Source organism: Oncorhynchus mykiss, chromosome 15, assembly GCF_013265735.2.
Source record: "Oncorhynchus mykiss isolate Arlee chromosome 15, USDA_OmykA_1.1, whole genome shotgun sequence".
NCBI classification, from domain to species: domain Eukaryota; kingdom Metazoa; phylum Chordata; class Actinopteri; order Salmoniformes; family Salmonidae; genus Oncorhynchus; species Oncorhynchus mykiss.
Window position 1 is genome coordinate 14987324 of NC_048579.1, and position 12667 is coordinate 14999990.

The 12667-nt window shown below is 44.8% G+C and overlaps 1 protein-coding gene across 5 annotated transcripts in view; it reads right to left on the bottom strand.

Annotated features, from left to right (window-relative positions):
* LOC110490927 (phospholipid-transporting ATPase IB) overlaps nt 1-12667 on the bottom strand; it is a 97490-nt gene that overhangs the window by 66924 nt on the left and 17899 nt on the right. For all 5 annotated transcript variants that reach the window (XM_036943830.1, XM_036943828.1, XM_036943827.1 and 2 more), the window contains 7 exons: nt 9603-9702; nt 9282-9380; nt 9008-9053; nt 8825-8865; nt 8114-8187; nt 7853-7922; nt 7610-7737 (listed from right to left, as the gene is read on the bottom strand). In XM_036943830.1, coding sequence (XP_036799725.1) covers nt 7610-7737; nt 7853-7922; nt 8114-8187; nt 8825-8865; nt 9008-9053; nt 9282-9380; nt 9603-9702 — 558 coding nt within the window. The remainder of the gene's footprint in view (nt 1-7609; nt 7738-7852; nt 7923-8113; nt 8188-8824; nt 8866-9007; nt 9054-9281; nt 9381-9602; nt 9703-12667) is intronic.

A 12667-nucleotide genomic window follows, 5' to 3' on the forward strand; every position in this document is an offset into this window, starting at 1 on the left:
TACTCAGAGGAGATCTCCCCCCCCCCCCCCCCCCCCCCCTCAGAATCCCCATATTACTCAGAGGAGATCCCCCCCCCCCTCAGAATCCCCATATTACTCAGAGGAGATCTCCCCCCCCCCTCAGAATCCCCATATTACTCAGAGGAGATCTTCCCCCCCTCCCCCCCCCCCCCTCAGAATCCCCAAATTACTCAGAGGAGATCTCCCCCCCCCCTCAGAATCCCCATATTACTCAGAGGAGATCTTCCCCCCCCCCTCCCTCAGAATCCCCAAATTACTCAGAGGAGATAGTCGACCCCCCCCTCCCTCAGAATTCCCATATTACTCAGAGGAGATTCCCCCCCCCCCCCCCCCCCCTCAGAGGAGATCTTCCCCACCCTTGAGGCGTGCCATTTGCGAACAGTTAGAAACACAAATGCGAACACAGGAAAACTACCTGATCTAACGAGCACATGAGGGGGACAGCTTTATTACAGGCCATAGTGTCTAACTGTCTTCATCTCCCCCCATAGAAACAACAGTGACAGACCACATGAGGGGACAGCTTTATTACAGGCCATAGTGTCTCTAACTGTCTTCATCTCCCCCATAGAAACAACAGTGACAGACCACATGAGGGGACAGCTTTATTACAGGCCATAGTGTCTCTAACTGTCTTCATCTCCCCCATAGAAACAACAGTGACAGACCACATGAGGGGACAGCTTTATTACAGGCCATAGTGTCTCTAACTGTCTTCATCTCCCCCATAGAAACAACAGTGACAGACCACATGAGGGGACAGCTTTATTACAGGCCATAGTGTCTCTAACTGTCTTCATCTCCCCCATAGAAACAACAGTGACAGACCACATGAGGGGACAGCTTTATTACAGGCCATAGTGTCTCTGTCTTCATCTCCCCCATAGAAACAACAGTGACAGACCACATGAGGGGACAGTTTTATTTCAGGCCATAGTGTCTCTAACTGTCTTAATCTCCCCCATAGAAACAACAGTGACAGACCACATGAGGGGACAGCTTTATTACAGGCCATAGTGTCTCTAACTGTCTTCATCTCCCCCATAGAAACAACAGTGACAGACCACATGAGGGAACAGCTTTATTACAGGCCATAGTGTCTCTAACTGTCTTCATCTCCCCCATAGAAACAACAGTGACAGACCACATGAGGGAACAGCTTTATTACAGGCCATAGTGCCTCTAACTGTCTTCATCTCCCCCATAGAAACAACAGTGACAGACCACATGAGGGAACAGCTTTATTACAGGCCATAGTGTCTCTAACTGTCTTCATCTCCCCCATAGAAACAACAGTGACAGACCACATGAGGGGACAGCTTTATTACAGGCCATAGTGTCTCTAACTGTCTTCATCTCCCCCATAGAAACAACAGTGACAGACCACATGAGGGAACAGCTTTATTACAGGCCATAGTGTCTCTGTCTTCATCTCCCCCATAGAAACAACAGTGACAGACCACATGAGGGGACAGCTTTATTACAGGCCATAGTGTCTCTAACTGTCTTCATCTCCCCCATAGAAACAACAGTGACAGACCACATGAGGGGACAGCTTTATTACAGGCCATAGTGTCTCTAACTGTCTTCATCTCCCCCATAGAAACAACAGTGACAGACCACATGAGGGGACAGCTTTATTACAGGCCATAGTGTCTCTAACTGTCTTCATCTCCCCCATAGAAACAACAGTGACAGACCACATGAGGGGACAGCTTTATTACAGGCCATAGTGTCTCTGTCTTCATCTCCCCCATAGAAACAACAGTGACAGACCACATGAGGGGACAGTTTTATTTCAGGCCATAGTGTCTCTAACTGTCTTAATCTCCCCCATAGAAACAACAGTGACAGACCACATGAGGGGACAGCTTTATTACAGGCCATAGTGTCTCTAACTGTCTTCATCTCCCCCATAGAAACAACAGTGACAGACCACATGAGGGAACAGCTTTATTACAGGCCATAGTGTCTCTAACTGTCTTCATCTCCCCCATAGAAACAACAGTGACAGACCACATGAGGGAACAGCTTTATTACAGGCCATAGTGCCTCTAACTGTCTTCATCTCCCCCATAGAAACAACAGTGACAGACCACATGAGGGAACAGCTTTATTACAGGCCATAGTGTCTCTAACTGTCTTCATCTCCCCCATAGAAACAACAGTGACAGACCACATGAGGGGACAGCTTTATTACAGGCCATAGTGTCTCTAACTGTCTTCATCTCCCCCATAGAAACAACAGTGACAGACCACATGAGGGAACAGCTTTATTACAGGCCATAGTGTCTCTGTCTTCATCTCCCCCATAGAAACAACAGTGACAGACCACATGAGGGGACAGCTTTATTACAGGCCATAGTGTCTCTAACTGTCTTCATCTCCCCCATAGAAACAACAGTGACAGACCACATGAGGGGACAGCTTTATTACAGGCCATAGTGTCTCTAACTGTCTTCATCTCCCCCATAGAAACAACAGTGACAGACCACATGGGGGAACAGCTTTATTACAGGCCATAGTGTCTCTAACTGTCTTCAGCTCCCCCATAGAAACAACAGTGACAGACCACATGAGGGGACAGCTTTATTACAGGCCATAGTGTCTCTAACTGTCTTCATCTCCCCCATAGAAACAACAGTGACAGACCACATGAGGGGACAGCTTTATTACAGGCCATAGTGTCTCTAACTGTCTTCATCTCCCCCATAGAAACAACAGTGACAGACCACATGAGGGAACAGCTTTATTACAGGCCATAGTGTCTCTAACTGTCTTCAGCTCCCCCATAGAAACAACAGTGACAGACCACATGAGGGGACAGCTTTATTACAGGCCATAGTGTCTCTAACTGTCTTCATCTCCCCCATAGAAACAACAGTGACAGACCACATGAGGGGACAGCTTTATTACAGGCCATAGTGTTTCTAACTGTCTTCATCTCCCCCATAGAAACAACAGTGACAGACCACATGAGGGGACAGCTTTATTACAGGCCATAGTGTCTCTGTCTTCATCTCCCCCATAGAAACAACAGTGACAGACCACATGAGGGGACAGCTTTATTACAGGCCATAGTGTCTCTAACTGTCTTCATCTCCCCCATAGAAACAACAGTGACAGACCACATGAGGGAACAGCTTTATTACAGGCCATAGTGTCTCTAACTGTCTTCATCTCCCCCATAGAAACAACAGTGACAGACCACATGAGGGAACAGCTTTATTACAGGCCATAGTGTCTCTAACTGTCTTCAGCTCCCCCATAGAAACAACAGTGACAGACCACATGAGGGGACAGCTTTATTACAGGCCATAGTGTCTCTAACTGTCTTCATCTCCCCCATAGAAACAACAGTGACAGACCACATGAGGGGACAGCTTTATTACAGGCCATAGTGTTTCTAACTGTCTTCATCTCCCCCATAGAAACAACAGTGACAGACCACATGAGGGGACAGCTTTATTACAGGCCATAGTGTCTCTGTCTTCATCTCCCCCATAGAAACAACAGTGACAGACCACATGAGGGGACAGCTTTATTACAGGCCATAGTGTCTCTAACTGTCTTCATCTCCCCCATAGAAACAACAGTGACAGACCACATGAGGGGACAGCTTTATTACAGGCCATAGTGTCTCTGTCTTCATCTCCCCCATAGAAACAACAGTGACAGACCACATGAGGGGACAGCTTTATTACAGGCCATAGTGTCTCTAACTGTCTTCATCTCCCCCATAGAAACAACAGTGACAGACCACATGAGGGGACAGCTTTATTACAGGCCATAGTGTCTCTAACTGTCTTCATCTCCCCCATAGAAACAACAGTGACAGACCACATGAGGGGACAGCTTTATTACAGGCCATAGTGTCTCTAACTGTCTTCATCTCCCCCATATAAACAGTGACAGCACCGTCAACAACAACGGAAGGGATCTGTTGCAGCTCTGTAGAAGCCTGGGTCTGTACTTTGTCAATGGTAGGCTACGGGAAGACTCTTTGGGGAGATTCACCTACTGCTCACCTCTTGGCCAGAGCACAGTAGACTATATGATTACAGACATTGACCCTTCCTCTCTCAGCTCATTCACTGTCAAGCCACTAACACCTCGGTCTGATCACAGCCAAATTACGTTGTTCCTCAAAAGAACAGACATGGAAACAACCACACATTCACAGCCCAGTCAGCTGTACAACATCAGACATTCACAGCCCAATAAGTTGTACAACATCAGACCTTCACAGCCCAGTAAGCTGTACAACATCAGACAATCACAGCCCAGTAAGCTGTACAACATCACAGCCCAGTCAGCTGTACAACATCACACATTCACAGCCCAGTAAACTGTACAACATCAGACATTCACAGCCCAGTCAGCTGTACAACATCACAGCCCAGTCAGCTGTACAACATCACAGCCCAGTAAGCTGTACAACATCAGACATTCACAGCCCAGTCAGCTGTACAACAGACATTCACAGCCCAGTCAGCTGTACAACATCAGACATTCACAGCCCAGTCAGCTGTACAACATCAGACATTCACTGCCCAGTAAGCTGTACAACATCAGACATTCACAGCCCAGTCAGCTGTACAACATCAGACATTCACAGCCCAGTCAGCTGTACAGCATCAGACATTCACAGCCCAGTCAGCTGTACAACATCAGACATTCACAGCCCAGTCAGCTGTACAACATCAGACATTCACAGCCCAGTCAGCTGTACAACATCAGACATTCACAGCCCAGTCAGCTGTACAACATCAGACATTCATACAGATGGGCCCAAAACAGCACAGAAGAATACCAGAGAGCAACCTGGAACCAAAATATCCAGACACTCTTAGATAACTGTCTGAATAGCACATTCACTCACAGTAAAGAAGGCATCAATCTGGCAGTAGAAAACATCAACTATATATTCAGGCAAACAGCAAAAGAAGCACAACTGAAATTGATTTAAAAAAACGAACCAAAAAAAGACCACAGATGACAACTGGATTGATGCAGATTATAATTTTACAAGGAGAAAAACAAAAGCAGAGACCCAAATAATTATGAATTATGCCTTAATTACTGTGAGACTTTAAAACTCTATAAAAGTACACTCAGAACCAAAAAAAGCACAGTACAACAGCAATCATCTGACAGTGAGGAGTCCATAAACACAAACAACTTCTGGCAAAATTGGAATTAGCGATAGAAAATGGAGAGATATGGACGACCCATTTACAACACTGTTCACATTGATGCAAACGCAGAACAACGCCAAATTCATGAGGCGTTTAATGGACTAGAAAAAGCTATAAAGGACAATCAACATCCACTGGACTCCCCAATTACTGACCAGGAGCTCGATAAGAAACTAAACTATTACTGACCAGGAGCTCTATAAGAAACTAAACTATTACTGACCAGGAGCTCTGTAAGAAACTAAACTATTACTGACCAGGAGCTCTATAAGAAACTAAACTATTACTGACCAGGAGCTCTATAAGAAACTAAACTATTACTGACCAGGAGCTCTGTAAGAAACTAAACTATTACTGACCAGGAGCTCCATAAGAAACTAAACTATTACTGACCAGGAGCTCCATAAGAAACTAAACTATTACTGACCAGGAGCTCCATAAGAAACTAAACTATTACTGACCAGGAGCTCTATAAGAAACTAAACTATTACTGACCAGGAGCTCTATAAGAAACTAAACTATTACTGACCAGGAGCTCTATAAGAAACTAAACTATTACTGACCAGGAGCTCTATAAGAAACTTCAGGCTCTCAAATTTAAAAAACCATGCGGACCTGATGGAGTCCTAAATGAGATGCTCAAACTCATTAGTGCAAAATTTCAACTGGCTATATTAAAACGGTTTCATTTGATCCTGAGTGTAGGTTATTTCCCTGACACCTGGAATCAAGGACTCATAACCCCAATCTTAAAGAATGGAGACAAATGTGACCACAAATTTGAGCACATGGCCTACAGCAGAGCCTGGGCTTGCTAGAGCAGTACTGCCAGACCTGGGCCCTGGCAGTAAACCCCCAAAATAATATAAATATAAGAGAGAGAGCGAAAGAGCGAGAGAGATCAGTACTTTTGGTTGTCCAGGCGTAGGGTCCCAGTGAAGTCAACTATTACTGACCAGGAGCTCTATAAGAAACTAAACTATTACTGACCAGGAGCTCCATAAGAAACTAAACTATTACTGACCAGGAGCTCTATAAGAAACTAAACTATTACTGACCAGGAGCTCTATAAGAAACTAAACTATTACTGACCAGGAGCTCTATAAGAAACTAAACTATTACTGACCAGGAGCTCTATAAGAAACTTCAGGCTCTCAAATTTAAAAAACCATGCGGACCTGATGGAGTCCTAAATGAGATGCTCAAACTCATTAGTGCAAAATTTCAACTGGCTATATTAAAACGGTTTCATTTGATCCTGAGTGTAGGTTATTTCCCTGACACCTGGAATCAAGGACTCATAACCCCAATCTTAAAGAATGGAGACAAATGTGACCACAAATTTGAGCACATGGCCTACAGCAGAGCCTGGGCCTGCGAGAGCAGTACTGCCAGACCTGGGCCCTGGCAGTAAACCCCCAAAATAATATAAATATAAGAGAGAGAGCGAAAGAGCGAGAGAGATCAGTACTTTTGGTTGTCCAGGCGTAGGGTCCCAGTGAAGTCAACTATTACTGACCAGGAGCTCTATAAGAAACTAAACTATTACTGACCAGGAGCTCCATAAGAAACTAAACTATTACTGACCAGGAGCTCTATAAGAAATTAAACTATTACTGACCAGGAGCTCCATAAGAAACTAAAATATTACTGACCAGGAGCTCTATAAGAAACTAAACTATTACTGACCAGGAGCTCCATAAGAAACTAAACTATTACTGACCAGGAGCTCTATAAGAAACTAAACTATTACTGACCAGGAGCTCTATAAGAAACTAAACTATTACTGACCAGGAGCTCCATAAGAAACTAAACTATTACTGACCAGGAGCTCTATAAGAAACTAAACTATTACTGACCAGGAGCTCTATAAGAAACTAAACTATTACTGACCAGGAGCTCTATAAGAAACTTCAGGCTCTCAAATTTAAAAAACCATGCGGACCTGATGGAGTCCTAAATGAGATGCTCAAACTCATTAGTGCAAAATTTCAACTGGCTATATTAAAACGGTTTCATTTGATCCTGAGTGTAGGTTATTTCCCTGACACCTGGAATCAAGGACTCATAACCCCAATCTTAAAGAATGGAGACAAATTTGACCACAAATTTGAGCACATGGCCTACAGCAGAGCCTGGGCCTGCTAGAGCAGTACTGCCAGACCTGGGCCCTGGCAGTAAACCCCCACAGCACATGGCCTACAGCAGAGCCTGGGCCTGCTAGAGCAGTACTGCCAGACCTGGGCCCTGGCAGTAAACCCCCACAGCAGATGGCCTACAGCAGAGCCTGGGCCTGCTAGAGCAGTACTGCCAGACCTGGGCCCTGGCAGTAAACCCCCAAAATAATATAAATATAAGAGAGAGAGCGAAAGAGCGAGAGAGATCAGTACTTTTGGTTGTCCAGGCGTAGAGTCCCAGTGAAGTCATACAGGTGTCTGTTGGGCTCTTCACACTCCAGACGGCCAGAGAGACCCATCAGCTCCTCCAGAGACTGGAGACCAGCTGTGAGAGGGAGACCCTGAAATACACACACACACCCTGTTAGAGCAGGTACACACACACAGTCCCATCACCAGCTCCTCCTCCGGAGGTCGATAAAGCACAGCGTTGGGGTCATTCCGCACGCGTCTCACCTGTCTGATTTTCAGGTTGGTTTCTCCATCCAGGTTGGAGGTCTCAGTATAACACATGGCCTGAGGCTCACTGTGGAGAGAGATGGAGTCCAACTTTACCACAACATTCATCTATGCAACGGTCAAATGACAATATTGAATCATTGATCAAACATAATGGTGACAACCCTCAATGCCTCCCCTATTACTAGCCTGACAACACTGATCAAACACCACTTTAACTAACACTGACCACACAAAAACACAAGACCGCAAACCAACCTGGAGGACACTATGACCATGTCAGCTGGAAGATGCTGCCCATTGGTCACCTTCACTATGTCTCCTACTGCCACCTTGTGGCCAGGACACAGAAATGCAACAGCATGAGGTGAGAATGACATTGAAAATGGATGGGGGGGAAGAGAGAGAGATGCAAGATAAAGTGAGTCAGGGGAATAGAAAGAGAGAGAGAGAGAGAGGGATGGTGGAGAGAGGGAGGGATGGTGGAGAGAGGGAGGGATGGTGGAGAGAGGGAGGGATGGTGGAGAGAGGGAGGGATGGTGGAGAGAGGGAGAGATGGTGGAGAGAGGGAGAGATGGTGGAGAGAGGGAGAGATGGTGGAGAGAGGGAGAGATGGTGGAGAGAGGGAGAGATGGTGGAGAGAGGGAGGTATGGTGGAGAGAGGGAGGGATGGTGGAGAGAGGGAGGGATGATGGAGAGAGGGAGAGAGAAAGTGACAGTGAGCAGCAAGTAGCTTTACTGTGGATGTTTAAGTCTGACGCGTCCCTCGGTCAGAGCAAGCTCAGCATTAGATAGAAAGGATACTCAACAACGTGAAGAAAAATGCCAGAGAACATTCTGGAGAGGTCCAGAATGAGCCATGCAGTCTTAGTTAGGACATTTTCCATGTTCAGGTGTGTTGTGGAAAGTGTGAGCTCCATCTGTAACCACTAGTCAGACAGGCTGTTGAGAGGATGAGGGTAATGGTACCTGTTTCCATATGATAGTCTGCCAGGCTCCATTCCTCAGAACTGAGACACAATGACAACAGAGCTGTTAGCCTAAACATGTCATATACTGCTGCTCTTTCCTAAAGCACAACTGTCTATTCCCATAAGCTACATGGAATTCACTCATGAAACTGACTAGCACGGCGTCACACATGTCCAATACCTGTGGTCTTTTTCTTGTTGACTGTGTTGTCTGCCTTGTGTCTTTGCTGTAAAGAGACAGAGGGGGGGGTGTGAGCTCCTTACCAGTCTCCCTCCCTTTTTCTTTCACATTAGATGCACAAGAATGGCACTGTGCCGGCTAAGCAATTGTTTTGGAACAGAGGTGGAGATTTATAAACTCTGCAGGGTGTTGTTCCACAGCGGAGGAGTTGACCTGTGACTGCTGACCCATGATTGCTGACCCGTGACTGCTGACCCGTGTCCGTCCTACTTACATAGTCCTCTATGATCTCTTTAATCCCGGCCACAGTGAGGATGAAGATGAGTGGTACCAGAGTGGTGTAGCGACCCGTAGGAGACACATCAGGGATTTGCTGAGAGGAAGAGCGCAGAGACAATGTTGAAGAAACGCTGACGGTTTGGTTAGACACGGTCAGGTTGTCAGTGCAGGTTACAGATAGAAATGTAATAGATAGAGCTGATTTGTTTCATAGTTCTACTCCACAGAGAATCATATATTGTCAACACATTTCTATCTGAATGCTCCAGGACGTTGCTCCCTCCAGAGTAAACCACATGTACTGGGCGTGGCCTACCTGCATCAGGGCAATGAAGAGGAAGAAGGCATTGGCGGCCCGGCGGATCTGCTCGTACAGGAAACGAGGCAGGAAGGTGAGCACGCCGTACTTAGTGGTACTGAGAAGGAGGAGAAGTAGGAGGAGGGGGATACATGTAAAACACAGGGTTAGTCACCACGGTAATGAAACACACATACGCACACCAAAAAAGTAATCCCCCTTGGGCTGTGAGTATACTGTAGACAAAAATAGGGAGTTTGATTTGACTTTCTCGATGTTCTCCAAGGTAACACAGAGGTAACACAGAGGTAGTCACTAGAGTTTAAATCCCTTCTTCAAAACATTCTTCAAAAATCTCTACTAAAATGATCGATGCACATGAAACCCCATTACAGAGACAACACAATTAGACTCAAAATGTCCTATGGCGGTGAAATGGGAATATTTAAGATGAATAACGTTAATATTCAGTTAATAGTAATTAACAATTAGCATATTTATGTTTTCCCTTTTCTGTAATGCACATGATTTCCAGTGTTCTATTTGTGACTCATATTTGTGTACTGACTGACTGTACTAGACCGGATCTCCTGGATTGTTCTCATATCGTTAACAGTGAATGACGTGAGAGCTCCTGAAGGTGTAAGGACCGAGGACACACTGATTCTTATAGTGTTGATGACAATATGAATACTGTGTGATTCTGTAGCAGCAGGCAACGACAGTGCCTTCTGTTTTGACTTGGTACAATCCTCTCAGGCTGATGTTTAGAGAACATTGAGTGGTGTCTGGTTAGAAGAGAAAAGGGCCCGTCTCCAGGAGCTGCATGTTGCAACTTGCAATTGAACTGAAATGATTTCGGTCTGTTTTCAATGGCTGCCCTCCTTCTTGTTCAACTGGAAATTCCTGTTACAGGCAGCAAAACATTACCGGATCAGGCAGCAAAACATTACCGGATCAGGCAGCACTTTACTATAGCTAGCATTATAACATGGCTATAACACTGTCTTGACACACATTTAGACCTGTTGGATATATTATTATAGCTGGTTATGACACCTACATAAGAGAGTGTCAAAACCCACAAAACCCACCACACAAGGAAAGACATTCCATTACACCATAGCCTGCATGTCAACAGTATGTTCATGTTATTTTAACATGTTCTGAAATGTGAGAATACCCCAAGCCCACAGGCCCGTCTCTGGTGGTCTGGAAAAGGATTTTCTCGGCGTGGCCCTTAAAAAAATGGTCTCCCTGCAACAAGCCCACAGTCACACACAAAGACCAGGATATCAAATAGCAGACGCAACAGCTGAACCGGATACAGACACACACACACACACACACGTGCAAGCACACACGTGCAAGCACGCACACACACACGTGTAAACACACGCACACACACACGCACACGTGTAAACACACGCGCACACACCCCTTCTTCTGGTACCACAGTGTGTTGCGATAAGCACATCTGACCCACACATTAAAGCTGCTTATATCTCATCTAACAGACAAATGGTGAAGTGTATTTTCTTAGTCCAAGTTAAGTGACACAGGATGGTCACAATGAATTATGACATTGCCATAAAGAGTATTTTATACAAGTTATTTAAAATATGATGGGAAAAAAAAACATGACCGTAAAGAATTCATTACAACAACAAAGGACATAAGAAACAAACTTTCAAACAAAAGGAAACTTCTTGTCAGGGAAAAAACACATTTGAATAAATGCAGGTGTCATAACCAGCCATAAAATAACACAATATATGTCACAGGTCTAAACATATGGGTCATGACAGTGTTTTGACCATTTCTGACATGGTTATGACCGCGGCATAACATGTTATGGCGTTGGGTGTCAAGTAAAGTGTTACCAAGGATCTATTATGGGCTGCACACCTTCACACTCCTGCAAATGGACCGAACCTCACTGTTCAAAGCTTTATATTTAGACCAAACCTCCTAAATAGGGGTGTATGAGGCCTTGGAAGGCTCACCTTGTCAGTCAATCACCTGTATGGCTCAGACAACAGCAATTATTAGCATTGCTAATAGCCAACAACTGTAAGAGTTTTTTGAGAGACAAACATAACTACCATAACTACGAGCCCACAGTCACACACAAAGATCAGGACATCAAATAGACATAACAGCACCTGCTGACCCAGATACACACACCTTCTTCTGGTACCTCAGTGTGTTCATACCTCATCTGATTCACACGTTAAACCTGCTTATATCTAATCTAACAGACAAATGATACCACACACACAGTTCTGTCATAAAGTAGTTGGTTGCTAGTGGAAAAATGTTTGTTTATAATGTGGCCATGTAATTGCTGTGATGGTATCAGGGCAGTTTATGGTTGTGGTAATTACAGTATATTGAGATGTAACAGATCTAAGGTGGTTGTCTGAGTGTTACTGTGGTTACTGTGTTTGTTAATGAGTTATGATTGCGCCTAGAGACTGATGTATGGTCCGTTTTTACATTTCTTCCCTAATGGTTAAGGTTAGGAAACTGTCGAGTTCAAGCTGATCCTAGAGCAGTGTCTAGGGACACCATCTACGCCAACTATTCGTTGACGGTGGTTGTGTTGCTGTGGCAACTGATTGATAGGTGGAGGAGATTTTCACTCATGCACAGGGACAAAGGGACACAGATACACAGGGACACAATACCTCAATTACCTGGACTAACCGGTGGCCCGCACATCAACTCACTATTGTTATTTTACTGCTGCCTTTAATTATGTTAAGTAAAAAAAAAAAATGTTTTTAATTATCTATTTTTTTCTTAAAAACTTCTTAGAGCACTGTTGGTTAATTAAGGGCTTGTAAGTAAGCAGTTCACTGTAAGGTCTACACCGGTTGTATTCAGCGCATGTGACAAATACAATTTGATTTGACTCAGGGACGTGAAGAAAACATGTAGCGAAGGCAGAGAAGAGGTGGAAGAGGAAAACAGAAGAGGTGGAAGAGGAAAACAGAAGAGGTGGAAGAGGAAAACAGAAGGGGTGGAAGAGGAAAACAGAAGAGGTGGAAGAGGAAAACAGAAGAGGTGGAAGAGGAAAA